This window comes from Vombatus ursinus, unplaced genomic scaffold (genome assembly GCF_900497805.2).
Source record: "Vombatus ursinus unplaced genomic scaffold, bare-nosed wombat genome assembly UNPS02009573.1, whole genome shotgun sequence".
NCBI lineage: Eukaryota > Metazoa > Chordata > Mammalia > Diprotodontia > Vombatidae > Vombatus > Vombatus ursinus.
The window spans coordinates 595,092-615,859 of record NW_020949351.1 but is presented as its reverse complement, the minus strand read 5'-3'; the positions used below and the strand labels follow the sequence as shown (position 1 = coordinate 615,859).

At 36.5% G+C, this 20,768-nt stretch overlaps 1 protein-coding gene across 2 annotated transcripts in view; it reads left to right on the top strand.

The window, feature by feature from the left end:
* The window catches only part of SPIRE1 (spire type actin nucleation factor 1), a 240,612-nt gene that overhangs the window by 31,890 nt on the left and 187,954 nt on the right, over positions 1-20,768 (top strand). For both annotated transcript variants that reach the window (XM_027852423.1, XM_027852422.1), the window contains exon 2: positions 245-279. In XM_027852423.1, the coding sequence (XP_027708224.1) occupies positions 245-279 (35 nt within the window). The remainder of the gene's footprint in view (positions 1-244; positions 280-20,768) is intronic.

Genomic DNA, 20,768 nt, shown 5'->3' with positions numbered 1-20,768 from the left:
GGTAAAGTAGCAACAAGGGACAAGAACAAGTTGTTTGCCCGCATAGTCCACGGTATCCATCTGTGGTTGAGAGATATATAGAAAGATCCATTACATTGGGGTGGGAGCCAAGGGATCCCCATGGTGATTAGATCATTGGTAAAGATACTGTTCTTTAAAAGAGCCATGTGAGAGTAGCTTGAATTTTTGGCAGTGATGACTATATTTAAAATTTTGAAAATGACTAGTGTTATTTTCATTACAGGTACAGTGGGATATTCACATTGTACAGAAACGGAGGTAAGAACAATTTACTGATTTAATCAAATGATCTCAGTTCATAACAAGCCTACCTATAATCAGAAATATGTGAAAGACGGTAACTTTGTAGTACTCTTTAGATTATGATGTTGAATATTTAGTACAGTGTTTGATATTGAAACATTTCATACATTATGTAGTTTTTTTAAACATGCTTTGAAATATAGTCTTATAATAAAATTAATAAACTTTTTTTGATTTGAAAGTAGGAGTAGATTGGCTTATTTTGTTGAAAATCAATAGATGTCAATTTTGCTAATTTTTAAAATTTTAATTTTATTTAATTATTCTAATGGAGATCTTTTCTAGCATGGCATTGAGTAGGAAAGATATATTGGCATTTTAAACCTTATTGGTTTATTGGCAGCGTGTTTTTAGTGTTTTAGTAGAAAAACATTTGATGTTCTATCTATGCTTTTCTTTCAGTAGACACAAAATCACTTGAATCTGAAAGCTGAGCCTGAAAGCAGATAGCAGTATACATATTATAAGAATAAAGTGAAAAATTGTACACCGATCAGATATTATGAACTTGTTTTTTTCTTTGTAGGAGATGTATTTCTTCTTTATGGCTTAAATTACAAGGATAAAACTAAACTAGGAAAACATACCACTGAAATATATGTGTTATTTTCTTTGTTATAGTAGTTGTATAGCTCTCATAATACCAGAGCAATACCCAGAGCTGTTATTAATGTTGGCACTTAAAAGTTTTGCAGATAGGACTAAGTGGTCTTTAACTATTTCCCCTCCATTTTAAGTTTAGAAGGTAAAAAAAAAAACTTTTTATTTTTAAAATAGTTCTTTCTGACAGAAAATAGTTTTTTTGATTTTCTTTCTCCAGGTAGCTGGTAGCTCCAGAAATCAGTAAGTAACTGGCAAAGTAAGGCAGGCATATTTAGCAAGTCTTGTTCCGGGCTGAAGATTTTATGAGTTTTGGGAAGTTACCAGTTTGTTGATAGCTTCAGTGCTTGCTGAAATATACAGGGCGTATGTTTAACCTGGTTTTTATTCTTAATGTAGGTGAATTTTGCTTTGTTCTTTTGTTTATTTAAAGACTCATCATGTATCATCCCCAGGACAGTCTTCTTAATCTCTGTCTTCAATAAGTTCGGTACCTGGCTCACAGTCTTTTTCTCTTCCCCATCTCTTGCTCTTATACTAAGGAATTTCAACATATATATTGATGCTCCCTCAAATACCCTAAATTCCCAGTTTTTCAACTTGCTCAACTCACTTGACATACTCTTTCAGTCTTATACCTCATCTTTGCTCACAGAGGGTTATACCCTTGATATAAGTCGGTGGATCAAATGTACAGGCTAGTTTAAAGAATCACTGTAATTTATTTTATCACTGAATCAGTTTCATCTGGGATAAATTTCTCCATTTTCTCTCTTGATGCATTGTCATCATTTGTAGTCTGGTCACACTCTATCAAATTTTGATATTTGAAGCCACCACCAGTTTCTGAACTTAACAAAGTAGAAAAACCCTATGATGCTGGTGATGACCTGGACCTGGGTTGAGCTTCCGCTTCTTAGCTGTGAGCAGACATGGCTGAGAGGGCCAGAGACATGAGCTTCTGTACTGTTACTTCTTAAGGAAGGACCTGTACTCCCGGGTGCTTATGTGGGGAATTCCCTTTTCTGATTTCTGAAGTTTTGGGGTGCTGATGTATATGTACATATTTAGTCTCTTCTTTCAAAATTTTGCTGTTGTTTCATGCTGTTAAGTTTTTTTTTTTTAACTTTAAGGATGGGCATTCGTGTACCAGTTATTGCATCATATAGAAATTGTGCAACCATGAAGAGTTGTCATATGGTTTTAGTTGTAATGTACTAAGAAGCAAGTTTTATTTTACTCAGGAGCCAGATAAAATGATGACTTTAGAAAAACGAGGTATAGCTAACTGATGACTAAGGCAGGAAGCATGAGGTCATAAGGCATGAAGTCAAATTTGTGTTACTTTTCCTATCTCAAACTGAGCTCAGAGGAACTGAACCTAAAATTTTTAGTTTCTATTTATGGAAATTTAAAAATATTCCTTAAATATGGTATCTGCTAACATTAGAATCTCTTTTGAAATTCTTTAAAATTATTCCTTTTAAGGATATGTGAGTCTGTACATTGCCTTCCTTTTCTACATCTTTTGGGTGTGGCTCAGGATTCAGACTTGTTTATATATGCTCTAGAATGAGTAATCTATATTTGTGGGTATAAGACATCAATTTTGAACCATAATTTTAGTGAGTCTTGTCCCAGTTTGTACAATTGTCTTTTTTTGTACAATTTTCCTATAACAAATATGTAAATAATATTATATGCTGTGACATATGGGGGGGAAGTTAAAAAATCTAAATAGAGGAGACTTAAATTTGTTCTGAGTTTTCTGAGGTTTCCTTTTGTTGGATTTTCTTTTCAGAACTCCAAATTTCATTCTGTTCCTGTGTTCTATTAACCATCACTAATTATATTATACTCTAGGGCCCTAGTCCTTTAGCAGTAAGGAAGGTTAAATAAGTAACTAGGACAACCTTGCTGTTCCCCTGGGTTGAACTGCTGTAGTTTGAGTAAAGTTAAATTAACTTTATCAACTTTAAAGTTATTAGTATTAAGTTTGTAGAAATGGGAACTCTAGCAACATTAAACTTCCCTGAAGGGGGGAAGATTTTGGGGACGCTCAAGTTCACTTCTTCTAGAAAGTCATTGAAAGTTTTTCAGTAGTTACTATACAATATGTATGACTTGTAAATGTGTATGCTTTCATGCCTTTCTTTTGTCATCTGGACCTTATATCAAAATAGTTGTCATCAATTTCACTATCCTGCCTATATTTAGCTACAGTGATAGTTATCTACAAACAACCAGAATGTCCCAGTGTCATGGTAGGACCATTTTTGAGATATATTTTCTGGATTTTTAAGTTGTGTGGAATTCAAAAAAAGAAAGGTTATTGAATGAAGGAGGCAAAGGGAGAGTCTGGAAGTAACATTAAACAACAGAATTTTGACTTCCTTGCTGGGACCAACGTGTGTGGAGTAGGAGTTGGAGGGTGGGGGTGGGGAACAGAATGAGAAAAGATACAGCCAGTTCTGGAGGGGGCTTGTAAAGGATAGTTGGGGATGTAAGATGCAGTGTCATCAGAGGAGAGCCAGGTCTCCCAAAGGGCCTAACACATGGAAAGAGTGTGAGAGAAAGAGGCAGCATTGTTCACTATAGAAAGGAAATTCCTGAGGGCACAAAGGAAGGGGTGAACAAGGTTGTATTAGGACATGGAAAGAGATTCAGAGGGATGAGGATGAGGGAGAATGAGGAAGGGACAGGGGACCATTTTTTCTAGATGGTTGCTGATTTGTTATTATAAGGATAGAAAGAGGAACAGGAGAAATCATAAGGGTAATAATAGTGTATGGCAGATAAAAAGAGAAACTTTTAGTCTCAAGGTGGTGATGGAGAGAGAGCAGGGTTGAGTGTGAGTCTATTCTTTTACATGGGAAACTGAGTGTAGGGGGCTTGGCATTTGGAGTGCTGGTAGGCAGCAGTGTCCTTCCCACCTCTCTCTCCCACAACTCTACCACATGGGGCCTTGTCCCAGATCTGGGTTTGGCTTGAGTCAGGTGGCCATATTTGCCTTTTCCTGGATGGCTAGTAGAAACTGAAAGAGAAGAAAGAAATATTATAGAACATTAACATTTTTTTTTTACTATAAGTAGAAAATATAAATAATATTTGTGTTTTGAAATCATGATTGTACAAACATATTTAGATATAAACAACCATTTTGTGACATAAATTGGGCCATACATGATGACTTTAGTATGTATCAAGTTATGATAGCCTAATGGCAATTTTTTAATATTTTTTTCTTCTTTTCTTTCTCCCTCCCCCACAGTCACTTTCTCCTCCTGTCTCTCTCCATTTCTTGCATGTTAGAGTTAATGAGTACAATTACTATTCTGTCCTCTATACAAAATTCATTCTTTTGTCAGGATATATTGACTCATTTGATATTTTTCTTAAATTCCTTTTTTTCTGGATTTTATTATAGACTCACTCAATTTTAAATCCATTTTTTTTTGTTTTCTGAATATAGTTTTTGTTCAGATTAACAAGTCTTTGTATTCTACAAATATACAAAACTTGTGGTTTGCTTTGGTATTTTAGTTTTGAAATAAAAGTTAAAAATGAACATTACATAAAGAAACAATAAGCCTGTTGTCCATTTTTAAGAGAATCATAATGTTTTAAGTAAATACTTTTCAGTATGCTTATGTGCTTTTTTTTTTAAAGTACAAATTATGAAGAAAAGCTCCTAAAGATTTCATGTCCAGGTACCCTCAGTGTCTTAATCTACCAAAGAGTAAAATTACTAAGACTGCTTGGGGCTCAACAGTCAACTTGGCCATAGCCTGTTAGGAGCAAAAGCCTGCCAGAGACTGCAATACAGAAGCACTGAGCTCTGAACTGCTGGTACCAGGCCTGAGGACTGAGGAACAGAGGGAGTGGGACAGGTCACCAGGACAGGACACTGTGTATGTTGGGGTGTGTATAGGAGTGGTGTGCAGCACTCCATAAAGCTTGAGGGAAAGAACACAACATCCATCCTGGGCCAGTATTGACCACCTAAAAGTCAGTTGGGGCAGACTGTGGAACTGGTGAACTGTCAATTGTCCAATGTGTGAGGAGGCTGAGGTGCTTTGAGATACAGCCTCCAAGGAAACCACAGTCAGAGAGGAGGGAGTCAGAAAATGAATAATAGAGAAAATAAGGGGGAGAAAGTCTAAGTCTGAAATTACCAAAGATTTCAGGAAGAAGAAAATTCAGAGACCTTGAACATAAACACTTAAATCAATAGGAAAAATAGTAACAACCAAAGGAAGATCTGGGACTCCAAATCTGATAAATGAGTTCAGGCATCTATGAATAAATACTGCAAAATAAAGGAAAATGATCCAACACTTGAGGAGACAGAGTACCCTGTGGGATTTGAGGAGAACATGGAACCACAACATACTGTTCTTGAGTGGGTTAAAAGAGAAATGAGAATTATGAGAGCAAAATTTATGGCCTGCACAGCAAAAGTAATGAGCAAAATAGAAAAACTTGAATCTACAATGGCAAACCTCACCAAAGAAACAAAAGAGAGATAGATTGGGATGCAAATACACAGAAGTGATGGACAAACTAGAAGAAGAGAAGCAAAAAACAGCAGTATGAAATGAAAATATACTTATTGTGTAAGCAAAATACTGATTTTCAAAGACAGGATGTTTAGAGACAGCCTAAGGATGATAGGTCTCCCAGAAGAACATAATAGGACAAAAAAAATTACCATCTTGATGAAGGAAATAATAGAAGAGATTTGATCTTCTGAACACAGATCTTCTGATAACAGAAAATGAAATTCCAATCTAAACAGTTCATAGATCACCTCCAGAAAAACCAAACCAAACCAAGGCTACAAACTCCAAGATGCTCATGGTTATATTTAACAGTTCAATTCAGAATCATGTTCTATATGTAGTCAGGAGAAAGACCTTCAAATACAAGAGAAAGAACATTCAAATAATGCAGGACAGTTCTGCACCCAGTAGAAAACATAGGAAGGAATAGCATAATATGTTATGAAGAATAATGGAGCTCAGGATGCAACCCAGAGTGACCTACCTTGCAAGTCTGAGCTAATCATACAGGTTAAAAGATGGACATTCAATAACAAAGAAGAGTTTGAAACATTTTTAGAAAGAAAACCAGAACCAAAGAGATTATTTACTTCTTGAATACTTCAAAGAAAAGAAATACAGTGTAAGGGAATAAATATAGCACACAAGGAAAGCAGCAGCAACAGTGATAATGGACTTCTTTCTAAATGTATACAAGGTGATAGGAGTGATGGCAGAAATCTAGTAGAGGCAATAGTGGAGAGGTGGATAGGGGACATTATGGACCAAATCTGTCTACATCCTACCTACTGGTGAATCTGTGCCTTTTTTTTTTTTTGGTGGGACTACTTTACAAATAGGAGTGTAAATGAAAGGGGAGGAAGGGCACAAGGGGATAGAGAGGAGTATGTGATGTACTTGAGTCAAATCAAGGACTAACTATGAGGGGAGGGTGACTTCTAAGGTTGCAGAAAGAGAAGAGCTTACAGGGCAGTGTACAAAGGTAAGGGAATATTGAAAAGTGAAGGGAGAGGAAGGACACCATAGTTTGGAGGTGGGAGGGGGTTCGACTGATGAATATTCCTATGGGTTGGTGAAGGGAGATGAGGACCTTACACTGTCTGAGGCCTCATTTGAGGGGATTTGGTGCTTGAAAAGTCTGCTTGTTTTACATTGGGAGGGAGGAAATTGGAACCCCGGGGGGCAACTGGAACCTGGAGGAGTGGGAGAACATGAATACAGAGAGAATTCCAGGTAATTATGGAAAAAAAGGTCAATAGGGGTGGGTATAGATCACTGGGCTCAAAAATCAAGGTCATGGTTGGGGTGGGGCCCTAACATGGGGATTATCCTCTCTGACATCTGCAATAATTGGCACTGTGCAAGCACTGAGGCACAATGGAAAAGGGGAATCTGTGAACAAGTCCTACAAGGCAGTGACAAGAAGTTTCTTGAAGGGGGAGCCTATACCTTGGAAGTTTTGGCTATAATGGTTATGAATCAGAGTGTGAGGTTCTAGAGTAGACAGGAGAAGAACAGAGCTACTTAAAAAAATAAAGTAACCGAAGGAACTATGTTTATGACAGAAGAGGAAAAAAAATCATAACCTGAAAAAACCTCAATTTTAGGGATAGATGGAGAAAATATAAACCTAACTTATAACTTTAAATACAGATGGATTAAATAATCCAATAAAATGAAAAACAGTGACAAACTGGATAAGAAAACAAAACCCTACACTCTTGCTTACAGGAAACACATTAAAAAAATACATAAAATAAGATTGAGGGGATGGGAAAAAAATTCTTGTGTATCAAGTAAAACCATAAAAGCAGGAATTGCATTCATGCTGTCAGATAAAGCAAAAACAAACATTCAAAAAATAAAAAGAGATGAAGAAAAAGACTATTATGCTGAAAGGAACAATTGACAATAAACCAATAAACTTACATGTTCCAAATGCCTTAGCATCCAAATTCATAAAGGAACCGAACAATTTTCTGGAGAAACTAGAGTCAAAAGACTTATGGCATCATCTAAATAGAATAGCAAGAGAATATGCATATTTCTCTGCATCAAATGGAACTTTTACAAAAATTTGCCAGGTGCTTGAGCATAGAGATATTGTAAATGAATGTATGAAGGCAGAAATAGTTGATGCATCTTTTACTTACTATAATGCTATAAAAATAGAAATTGTTTTAGGGACCATGAGCAGAAGATACAGATCAAAATGGACACATAAATCTTAATAATGAGTGGGTCAAAGAACAAATCAGAGAAATGATAACTATGTAAAAGAAAATTACAATAATGAAATAACACATTACAATTTCTGGGATGCATCTAAAGCAGTTCTCAGGGAGAAAATAATATTCTTACAATCATAAGATTGTAACAAAATAGAAAAAAGATAGGATTAATGAACTGAATATGAATTAAAAAAATTAGAAAGCCAACAAATAGATAAACCCAAAATAAGCCCTACAGAGGAGATATTAAAAATTATAGGGGAATAGATAAACTGGAAACAAAAACCTCATAGAAATGATAAATATAATTAAAATTTGGTTCTTTGAAAAGACTAATAAAATTGACAAACCCTTATTTAATCTGGTTAAAAAGAATAGAACAAAAATAAAATCAGTAAAACAAATGAGCAAGGTAAAAACATAGCAAAACCAGAAGAAATGAAAAGAATTATCAGAACATATACAGTTAATTTACTGACAAAACTGAGCACAAAAAGGAAATAGAGAAAATCTTTCAAAACATAAATTTCCAAAACTTTAAAAAGACCAGCTGACATGCTTAAATAATCTGATTTTAGAAAAAGAAATACACCTAGCTACAAAGGAATTAACAACAAAAGAAACTCCTTGGCCTGATGGGTTCATGGAAGTATTCTATCAAACTTTTAAAGGACAGTTAGTACTCATTCTTCACAAATTCTTCTCAAAAATTGAAAAAGGACCCTACCAGAATCCTTTTTATAAGGCAAGTATAGTTCTAATATCTGAACCAAGGAAAGATAAAACACAGAAAGGCTAATATCATTAATGAACATTGACTCAAAAATTTTAAATAAAATTCTGTCAGACAGGTTAGAGTGATTTATCCAAGAACTCATTCATTATAATCAAGTGAGGTTTATATCACCCTTCCTCCCTATAACAAATATGTATAATTAAGCAAAACAAATTTCTGCATTTGGCAGTATCTAAAAATGTATGTCTTATTCTGCATCTTTAGTCCCTCACCTCTCTTCAGGAAGTAAGTACCATGCTATTTTCATACCTCTGGATTAGGGGTTTGCCACTGTATTGATCAGGGGTCTCAAAGCTTTCAAACTTTTATTTTGCTTATTTATGTTATTGTTTAGATTTTTCTACTGGTTCTGTGTCCATTTTGTCATTCCTTTTGCACAATAATGTTCTATTAAGTTTATCATAATTTGTTTGGTTATTTTCCAACATATGGGCACTTTAGATTTCAATTTTTTGCTACTGAAAAAAGAACTACTCTAAATATTTTTGTACATGTGGGTCCTTACCTTCTTTCTCCCTTTATGCCATTTCATTTGTTGATCTTATCATTTCCCTTGGATACAATTATCATCTCTGTAGGTGATTCTCAGCTCTCTTTATCCAACCGTAGGACCTCTCTTCTGTTCTCTAGAATCTTATCTCCAACTGCCTGTTGGGCATCTTGAAAAAGATGTCCCATGAACACCTCAAACTCAACATGTCCAAAATGAACTCATTATCTTTCCCCCTAAATCCTCCCCTCTTTCCAATTTTCATATTGCTTTTAAGGGTTCCATCATCTTCTCTGCCACCCGGGCCTCAGTGACCTTATACTTAGGCTATAATAGCCTTCTGGTTGGTCTTCCCTACTCTAATCTGTCCTTCCGTCAAAGTGATCTTCCAAAAGATCAGGTCTGACCGTATCTCACCTCTTACTCAATAAACTCTAATGGCCCCCTGTTACCTCCAGAAACAGAATCCTCTGTATGGCCTTCATAATCTGCTTCCCACTTACCTTTTTTGGTCCTCAGCCATATTCCCCTCTAAATACCCAGTAATACAGTGACATTGGCCTCCTTGTTCCTCACACAAGACACCCCATTTCCTAGCATGGGACATTTTCACTGGCTGTCCCCCATGCCTTCTTTGATTTACTTTAAATCTCAGCTAAAGTCCCTTCTCCTGCCATAACCCTTTCCTAGTCCCTGTTAATGGTAGTGCCTTTCTTCCATTCATTGTCTTCATTTTATCCAGTATATTGCTTGTTAGTTGTTTATTTGTTGTCTCTCCTATTAGAAAGTGAGCTCCCTGAGAGCAGGGACTGTTTTTTGCCTTTCTTTGCATCCTCAACACTTAGAACATAATAACACTGGCACATAGGTGCTTAATAAATGCTAGTTGACTAATTTCTTTGACCTCTGTTTGATATAGGCCTGGTAGTCATATTGCTGAGTCTAAGGGTTTCCTAGGTGCAGTATGTTTGGGGTATAGTTCAATACTGCTTTTCCGAATTGTTGAACCAGTTAGTAAAGTTTTTGAAGATTCCTTGGGCATATTTGAAGCCTAAATTAGGAAAGGAACCATTAGATAGGGAGAGGTTAAAAATATAGAGAGGAGATTGTTGTGGTTGTAGTCAGCTAGAGGAGATGGGAGGGGATAGGATCAAGTAAAGGGGTTGAGCTTAGCAAGGAGAAAGGCCATCTCATCAGAGACTGAAGGAAAGGAAGAGACAGTAGGGGATGTTCTTGAGGTATTTTGAGATGAAGGAGGCAGGGTAGACATGAAAGGTTTGAGGAGAATAGGAAAGTTTGGAATAGCTTCTGTGGTGTGAGGTAGGGAATCAGAGTAATTAAAGGACTCTTGTTGCATTGAGGGCTCGTTTGAAATTGCTTATTGTGAATTTATGTTACAAATTATATGACTTCCTCCATCTCTCTATAAAGGAGAGGAGGTGGAGGTACTGAGTATACGTCAATTTTCTAAGGAGTTTAGCTATGAAAGAGAGAAGACATAAAGGACAATAGCTAGCAAGGATGATAGGATCTAGTGACAGTTTTAAGAATGGGGGAAACATGCGTATTTTTGCCAGTAGCAGAAGTGGAAGCTGTGGATAAGGAGATACAGAGAGGGGATGATAATGAGCTCAGTCTATCAGGGAAAATATGAGGACATGAATTAAGGTTGAATGCAGAAGGTTTGACCCGGGTAAGGAGAAAGCACCTCTACTAGAGCTTGGAGTGAAGGCTAAAGAGAAAAGAATGATGTCAGGGGGATGTGAGAAGGGGGAGCTCTTGGTGAACAGCTTTCAGAGCGGTGAGGTCTTCAACTGAGAGAGTAGGGACAGGGTGTGTTGTGGGAGGCTTTAGGAGAGAAGAGTAGAACAACTTTTGAGGTGAGACAGAAAAATAATTAGGAGTAGAGATTGCTTTGCTGCAGATAGGGCTCAATTGGGGTTGGATGATAAAAGTTTGTATTAGGCCTAAAAGAGTTTCCTGATCTCCTCTACCTCTGTTCAGCAGCACATGAATAGGTGGCAGTAATCCAGAGTTGTGGTCTGGCAAGCCATGAGAACAAAGGATTCAAGGGTAGACGACATTGTAGAGGTAGCTTGGGAAGGGAAGATAGTATAGTCAGAGCAGGAGTGGTGTCTTAGGACAATACTGAAGGTTATAGAATTGGGAGGTTACAGGGAAGATGAAGAGTATTAAGGTATAGGGAGATGGAATGATAAATAATAGATAAAAGGGCTTTATAAATAGAGACAACTCTTTAAGACTCTTAAGTTGTAGAGTACTTGCGATCTGCCTTGGTAGAGAATGTTTCCTTCCTGAGAGTTCCCTAGAGCAATGAAATTGCCTATCTAGTAAAAGAAAAAATCCCGTTGAGGAAGAACAAAATTGCCTTCTTGAATGAGAGGTAGAGTGATATAGTGGGGGAAAAAAAACCCCATTGGCTTAGAGTCAGGTGTTCAAGGCTTGGCTCTGCCACTTGTGAGCTGTGATTTTCACATCATGTCCCAGCCTCTGAGTCTCTTTTCTTGTCTATAACATCAGAATAAAAAAGCTTGTATTGCCTACCTTAAAAGTTGTGAGATTCGGATGACAGAATATATCTGAGAACTTGATACACATGAAGTGCTATATGAAGGTAAGTTTTTTTTTTACTTTATAGTTTCTTACAGTTGCAAACTTAAAGGATTGTAATACACATGTGCTCTTGTGCTATACTTCCTTGTGGTCCCTGAGGATAGGTATGAGGAAGCAAATAAAGGAAATCACAATGATAGCAAATGCTACTACCACTAGTTTTACATAGATGGGCATGGTTTTCTTATTGTGTATACTCTAAGCTAGCATAGTTCCTGAGTATTGGGCTTGATTTATGGAATCCATTGGCTAGTCCTTGGCAGGAGAGAGACTTGAACTTGCCACATACTTACAGTTTGCTTTGTAGGTGGGATGTATATTTCTTGGTAGAAAAAAATTATAAGTATAAAGAAATAAGAAAAGAATATTAGTAAATTTTTAAAGTCTTTCCAAGTATGAAGAACATGATTGAATTTTTATTAAATTATGCTTGGATTTGGTTTGAAAGATCTTTATATAGTAAAGGTAGAGACATAGTCTTGTGAGAAAGTATATACTTACTTATGAAGCAAAAGGAGATTGAAAGTCCAGTTTTCTCTAATTTATGCATTCCCAATCTGAGACGGTAAGTGTTAAAAAATTAATTTATTATTGTTTGTTGTTCAGTTATTTCATTTATGTCCAACTCTTCATGATCCAATTTGGGATTTTCTTGGCAAAGATACTGCAGTAGGTTGCTACTTCTTTCTCCAGCTCATTTTACAGGAGAGGAAACTGAGGCAGAAGGGGTTAAGTGACTTGCCCAGGGTCACACAGCTAATGTCTGAGGTTGGATTTGAACTCAGGTCTTCTTGACCCTAGGCCCAGCACTTTATCCACTGCACCACCTAGCTGCCCTTATTATTCATTAAGTAAGAGCAATACTAATTAAACACAACTATATATATTTAAAAAGAAATTTCAACATATGAATAGCTTAATTTATAGATTTAGATTTGGGTGGGGCTAGTTCAAGCTCTTCATTTTGAAGATTAGAAAACTGAGACCCAGGGGCAGCTAGATGGCGCAGTGGATAGAGCACCTGCCCTGGATGCAGGAGGACTTGAGTTCAAATCCAGTCTCAGACACATAATACTAGCTGTGTGACCCTGGGCAAGTTACTTAACCCCATTGCCTAGCCCCCCCCCAAAAAAGAAAAGAAAACTGAGACTTAGTGAAGTTAAATTACCTGTCTAAAGTCACAGCACTCATAACAACTTAATTATCATGCCCCCTGCCCCTTTTGTTCTCTTTGTCTGTTTATTCTGATATTTGTGTATACATTTTAGATTATATTTTTAATCATTACCATTTAGTTCTAGTGTATTTTAAAAGTTGGTTGAATTAGGGAAGCATAATGTCACATGGGTGCAATAGCTTTGAAAAATGTTAATTCTGAAGAAACTGTGTCTAAAATTAATGTTTTAGGTAATTTAAACATAAAATACTGTGATTTTTTAAATGCACAAATTATAAAAGAAACTGTTATTTATCCTTTAGTTGGAAAACTCAAAGTAGACTCATACAGAAAAGTGTAAAATAGGTGAATGCTCCTCCGCCTATGCACATGTACCCTTTGACTGTTATAGTTACTGTCTCAGCTATCTTACCCAACTTCTATCCTTCCAGTTCTTTCAGCCACATAGAATAGAAATGGGTGGGGTAGGAGATAGGCCCACACATCAAATTATGTAGCCATGTGGTACTCTGTACCATTATCTTCATCTGTCAGTCCAATCTGCATGTATAATTATGTCCCTTAGGGTAGAGTGCCAAGATGAAACGGCTACTTCAGGCTGTTCCCAAAGGACATTGGAGGCCACATTTACTGAATTTTTAAAGTATTCAGTCTAGGAGAAAAGATCTTTATTTGCATTGAGTTTGTTGGTGTTTAATTGTTTTTAAAATACTGTTGATATTTAAATTTCATGTACTTTAGATTTTTCTGTGTGAGTTTTTTAAATCATCCAACTAAAGGATTAATTAGAGGGCATATTCTCCTTAATCATTTCTTAACTGATAGCCTGGTATTGGTTTCTGAGTAGCCTGACTTGCATGCCTGAGCCTTGGGTCTACTTTAGAGTTATTGGGACTATCCTGTAAGTTTTAAGGTTTCTTTCTCTGAGTAAACTGAGGGAGCTACGTGGCCCTTGGATCCTGTGGGGAATTCTCATGAAGAGTTAGTTCCAAACCTGCACTACCACCGTCCTAGCTTCCCTTATTTTCTTCATGCTTCCTTTAGGAAGAATCTGGGCCTTTTTTAAACTTTAATTTCTCCATGGTCTCAGTGGATTGGGTTCTTTTTGCTACTTGCAGCTCTGGACTCTATTTCAGTACTATAGTCTGCTACATGGGAAGGGGATTATGCGTGCAGAAGTCACCAGGAAGAGGTGATTTGAAATGGTAGAAGGCCCTAGAAAGTAGAAGCATACATAAAGAATTACAGTTACATTTGTAAAATGGGCTCTTGTGAGAATGTTGTATTGTAAACTTTATAGTACTCTGTAAATGTGAGTTGTTATTTTTATAGAAATGAGAGGAACAGGTTTTGGGGAGGAAGGTATCACTGGAAGTGGGGAGATTTGGGGTAGAAATCACAGGGCAAAAGAAGCATGCTAATGCAATGTGACCACTGTAACATGTAATTTTGAATCTGGAAGGAGGTGGTCTGACATGTCCTGGAAAGAGAATGTCCCAACCTCGGTACTTACTTGGTGAGGTTTAGTTTCCTTATCTGTAAAATAAGGACAAGAACACTTAAGATGCTTATCTCACAGGAGTATTAAAGAATCAAATAAAGATTTTCATGCAATGCTTTGTAAATAAATGTGAATCTAAGCTATGCTGACAGTAAGAAAGTCAAACATGCAGTATTTACATTAGGTATGCTGCTTTAAAATGCTTCTAATTCAATTTAGTGTTTATTAAATGCACAAGACTTCACTCATGCTTCAGGGAATATAACATGTATGTAGGTAAATATGGTACAAGGTAATTTGAGAAGGAGAGAGAGCACCAAGTACTCTGCATCAGAGTTAGGAGGTGGTGGTAACTGATGTGAACTTTGAGGATTAGTATTCTGAGAGGCAGAGATGAGGAAGGAGGGGAGTGTGTTCCTGGCATAGAAGATAGCTTGTCTGATTCACAAATAGAGGAGAGAGAAGGGGGGGGGGGGGAGAGAGAGAGAGAGAGAGTTAGTTAGTTTTTATGATTAGGGAACAGCTAATGGTTGAGGTTCACTGGAACATGGAGAAGAGCAATATGAAATAAAGCTGGGAGGGTAGATTGGAGGCAGGTGGTGAAGGGCCTTCAGTGCTACAGTAAGAACCTGTAGAGAGTGGTCCCAAAGTTGTAACATTTCTAAGCTATAAGCAAAGATCGCCTATTTTTTTGTACCAGAGACAGTAGGGATCCATTGAAACATTTTGAGCAGAGAAGTAATGTGATCATTCCTATGCTTCAGATAATTTTGGTGACTGTGGGGAGATGGATTATAGACTTTGAGTTAGAAAGAACCTCAGAAGTCATACAGTCTAACCCCCTTATTTTAAAGATGAAATTAACTGAACCCCAGGGAAGTTAAGTGACTTGCCCAATGTCATATAGATAGTAAATATCTGAAGTAGGATTTGAACCCAGGTTCTCCCACTCCAGAGACTTTGTTGATTGAGTGGAAGCAGGGACACCATTGGGAAGGCTCTTAAAATAGTCCAGTTGAAATGTGAGGAGGATTTAGAATAGGGCGATAGAATGAAGGGATGGCAAGGTCAAGTGAAAGTTTGAAGAGAGGAAGATGGGGAGACCTGGGCATGATTGTAAGCAGCAGGTAAGGAGCCCCTTCAGTTTCCAATATTTTGCCACCACAAATAAGGCTGCTATAAATATTTTTGCTCATGTAGGTCCTCTTCCCTTTTTTATTATCTCTTTGGGATACAGACCTAGCAGTGGGCACTGCTGGATCAAAGGGTATGCACAGTGTGACTGCCATTTGGGTATAGTTCCATATTGCTCTCTAGAATGGTTAGCTCAGTTCACAGCTCTACCAACACTGCTGCATTAGTGTCCCACTTTTCCCACGTCTCCTCCAACATCCAACATTTTCCTTTTTTCTCATATTAACCAATATGATAGGTGTGAGGTGGTACCTTAGAGTTGTTTTAATTTACATTTCTTTAATCAAAAGTGACTTAGAGCTCTTCTTCATATGCCTATAGATAGCTTTGATTTCTTCATCTGAAAACTGCCTGTTACATCCTTTGACCATTTATCAATTGGGGAATGGCTTTTATTCTTATAAATTTGATTCATTTATATATTTTAGAAGTGAGACCTTTATCAATGACACTTGCTGTAAAAATTGTTTACCAGCTTTCTGCTTTCCTCTAATCTTGGTTACATTGGTTTTGTTTCTGCAAAAGCTTTTTAATTTTATATAATCAAGATTATCTATTTTACATTTTGTTATGCTGTCTCTTGTTTGGTCATGAATTCCTCCATTCTCCATAGATCTGACAGGTAGACAGACTATTTCTTGCTCTTCTAATTTGTTTATGGTATTGCTCTTTATATCTAAATCATGTACCCCAAAAATGGAGGTCTTGGGAGGAATTCACCAGTTATAAAAAGAGGCTGACATGGTAGAGATATGTTATAGGGTGAAAGGGCTTCAGGAGTGGATGAATGCTCCAAACTGAGGAGGCCCCAGGAACTAAGGGAATTTCCAGCATGAATTGGCATGGTGTTGAAATCTAGAAAGTCAGAAACAAAACTGGAAGGAGCAAGCTCTTCCATATCTGAATTCTAGAAGTACTTTGTATCTTTATGGCCCTTATAACTTTCTGTCTTTTATAATATCAATAATAATTTTTAAAAATTAAAAATAAATTTATTTTAAATTTATATCAGTTTCAATTTAATATTTTTTTACATTACCATAATTTCTCCCAGTATCTCACAAATTAAAACAACTCTGGGTAGAGCTGTCAACTGAGCTAACCATTCTGGAGAGCAGTTTGGAATTATGCCCAAACTATGGGCAGCCAAACTGTGCATACCCAATGCCACTACTAGGTCCATATCCCAGAGACATCAAAAAAGGGGAAAGGACCTATTTGTTCAAAAATATTTATAGTAGTTCTTTTAGTAGTGGCTAAGATTTGGAAATCGAAGAGATGCCCATCAGTTGGGGAATGGCTAAACAAGCTGTGGTATATGATTGTAATGGAGTATTATTGTGCTAATAAGAAATGACAAGCAGAATGATTTCAGAAAAATCTTGAAAGACTTACATGAACTGGTGTCTAGTGAAGTGAACAGAACCAGAAGAATGTACGCAGTAACAGCAATATTGTTCAATGAAGAGCTGTGAATGACTTAGCTAGTCTCGGCAATACAGTGATCCAAGACAATTCCAAAGGACTAATGATAAAGCACACTATCCTCCTCCAGAGAAAGAACTAATATTGTTTGAATACAGACTGAAGCATGCTATTTTTCACTTTCTTTCATTTTTTTCCTTTTATTTGAGTCTTCTACAAAATGAGTAATATGGAAATGTTTTGCATAATTGTACATTATAACCTATATCTGATTGCTTACTATCTCAGGGAGGGAAAGAGATAGAATTTGGAACTCAAAACTTTAAATGAAAATGTTAAAAAAATTAAAAAAATAAAATGCTAGTGCAAAGCAAAAAAAAAGTACATTTGATCAATACATTTTTGAAAAAATCTGAAAATATGTGTAACACACAACAGTTCTACACATTCTACATATTCTACCAAGGGGTAGAATGTGACATCTTCTTATCTCTCTTCTTCTGAGTCATACTTGTTCTTTATCATTTTGCAGTGGTCACTTTTTTTGGTCCTTTGTATTTTCATTGTTGTAGTCATTATGTATATTGTTTTTTGGAGGGCTGTGCTTACTTCACTCTGCATCAGTTCATGTAGATACTTTCATTCTATATTACATGTCATTTCTTATAACACTGTAATATTCCATTATATTCATGTACCACATTTTGTTTAGCGATTACCTAGTTGATAAAAATCTTTCCAATTTTTTACTTATCATAAAAATAGTTGCTCTAAATATTTAGATGAATATGGAGATTTTCTTCTTAACAATGATATGCTTGAGGTGGAAGACTAGAAATGGAATCTCTGGTTCAAAAGGTATTGATATTTTAAACACTTTATTTGCATAATTCCAAATTGCTTTCCAGAATGCTTATACTATTGTAGTCTCCACCAGCAATGCATTAATGAGCCTGTTTTCTCCACAACACCTTCAACATCAACTATTCTCATCTTTGCCAGTTTACAGGGTAATAATAATAATAATAATAATAATAATAATAATGGAAAGTAATGATGATGATCTGTGCATATGTTAACTCCCCTATTAGACTCTAAATGCTTTTAGGGAAGGAGCCATGTTTTTGTATCCTCTACTGTACTTAATACAATGCTTTGTTTATAGTAGTAATTAATGCAGATATAATGAATGAATGAATTCATTGTTGGACTGAAGTATTTCTTATATTCCCTTTTTTGTTGTTTCTTGTGGTATTTGGAGGACAGCTTGAAAGTGGTATGATAGCAAAGTAAGTAAAAGTACATGTAAAAATTTAACAAGCAAAATAAGCATAGGAGATAGGGACAGTAATTGTAAAAGTTGAGGATAATAAGGAGCAAAATGGAAAGAGGAATAATTGCTTTGGTAGTTGTAATTGGCACATGAAAGTAAAAGGCTTTCTGGAATAGGTTTTCATCTTTCTGTGTGACAGACTTGTAAGAAGATTTATTTGACAGACCAGAATGAAATAAAAAACCTCACCAAAAGGCTGAATAGGTGCCCTGTCTAGGTAATGGGGGACAAATGCCAGGAGGTTTTAGTCTTTTTTTTTTTTTTGCCTCTTTTTCTTTTGTTCATTTTTGTCTTCCACTCTAGGAAATAGCTAGTATTGAGGATTCCTCTTTTCATGTTATTTGGCTTTACCTGAAAACTGGCAGTTTGTTTTATAATCAACCCTGATTACATATCTGACCTTGACGGCCTAGATTCTTAAATAACAGGTGTAGACCATCTGATATTATATCTGTTCGTCTGGTCATTGTGTAGTAACTACAATTGGTTACTTGTAAAGCAGGTTTGGTACATAAATACCACATTGTAAATGTTGTTTGTATGAATGGCATAGTCTTAACTTTTTGTTTTGTTTCCCTAGCAAATAGGTCAAGGTGGTGTAGGATAAATGTGACTTAGTGGAATATTACCTTGAAGAGAGCTTTGAAAGAGTAGTCTTTATAGTAACTCGAAAGTGTTGTGGGCTTATGGCTAAACTGTGGAACTGTGGCCTAATATTTGGTACTTTTTTTTTTTTCAGTATTTTAGGATAGTGGTCTCCAGCATGGGGACTTTGAGGCCTTATCAGTGCATTGAAGGGTGGCATAACCATAAAAATCAATGGACTTGTCTCCAATATAGTCACAGCCACTCATCCTCTCCAATGCTGCTCCACCCCCTCAGACAAATTTGCATCTTCTCTACCTCCTAGTTCAGCTAATGTAATGTAATTACTACTCATGTGCTTATAAGCAGCAGCTGCATAAGGTACCGTCAGGAAAATCCATCTCTCTCTCCAGCATACCTTTTGCCTCTCAGATGACCTCCTGGTTGTAGCAGGCACTCTTGAAATGGTAGGCTCTGCATTTTGGGGATAGTGATTAGTGAATAAGAGGCACCCCCTAAAAATCACTTTTTTTTTTGAGTGGGACAGTGAATCTCGTACCAGGAAGAAGATTAGGTGGGTTTCTTTTAAGCTTTTATTTAGTATTTTACTTTCCCTCAGTTACACGTAAAAACAATTTTTAACATCCATAATACTAATCTCATCATATTATCTATTCCCTCAAATCCATGTCTCTTCTAAACTTCCCTGTTTCTTTCAGGGTGGTACTTACTGATTTAAAATCTTTGTGTCCTCTTCAGTGCCCTACTCTCATGCCCCATTCAGTTGCCATAGTTTGTCATTTCTACCTCCGTAATATCTCACATATCTTTTCAGTTTCTTTCCATTGCAAATGTAGAAGACCTTGCATATAGAACCTTATTTAACTCAGTCTCTGAACTATAACCTCTAGAACCCTGTGGGAATTCCTGCAATGAGGTGATGTTCTACAATACACAACTTGTGTTGGGTAGTGGAGTGCCCATGAAAGTAAGCTTTGTAGAGAGTAAAGCAGCATGCAGGTGGGGGCAGGAACTAAGGAGAAAAGTGTCCAGTCCTAAGACTACTCAAAGGAAACCATCTACACCTTCTGTAATTGATAGCATTCACTAGATTCACTATCCTATAGTGAAGTTTCTTAGCACCTATTGTGACTGACTGTTGTATCCTTTCACTGATATGTTGGAGAAATATTGATTTATCAGGAGCAAAACTAGTGCCCTGGAACAAATGTGGAGGAGGAGTGAAATCTGTGAAATCTGTGTTTGGACTTTTAGTTCCTGATTTAATCCCATTGTCATTTTTCATTGAAACTCATCAGATCGTATGTATCAATAATAGTGAGGCTTGGAAGTGTAGAATATCTAATTGTTGGACAGAGGATCATGAATTACTTTTGTGTTTATAGTTGATGTATGAAGGACACACACATCCATACGTGTATACTTATATACCCCTGTAGCCTGTGCAGAGATGACTTTTGTGAGCAGAATACGGACTGCACATATTTGGATTATATCAGAATGACCTAGCTGTTCTCTCAAGATACTATGTCAGAGAAAAGTTCCATATTGTTACCCTGTTATATATAAAACTTGGTAGACATTCCTGGGATATCACTCGTAATACCTTCTGTCTTAGATTACCTCCCATTTAATCTGAATATATAACGCATATACATAGTTGCTTGCATATTGACTCTCCATTAAATGTGAATACCATCTTGCCAAAGTATTAGTGTTACAGTCAATGATCTGAAGCCCAGTAACTGAACACCCTGGCAAACAATGCATCTTGTGTGGAAGTTTATAAGAAGATAGAGGCCAGTGGTGAGTCAGTCAATAAACATTTATTAGGTGCCTACTAAATGCCAGGTACTATGCTAAGCACTGAGGATACAAAAAAAAGGCAAAAACAG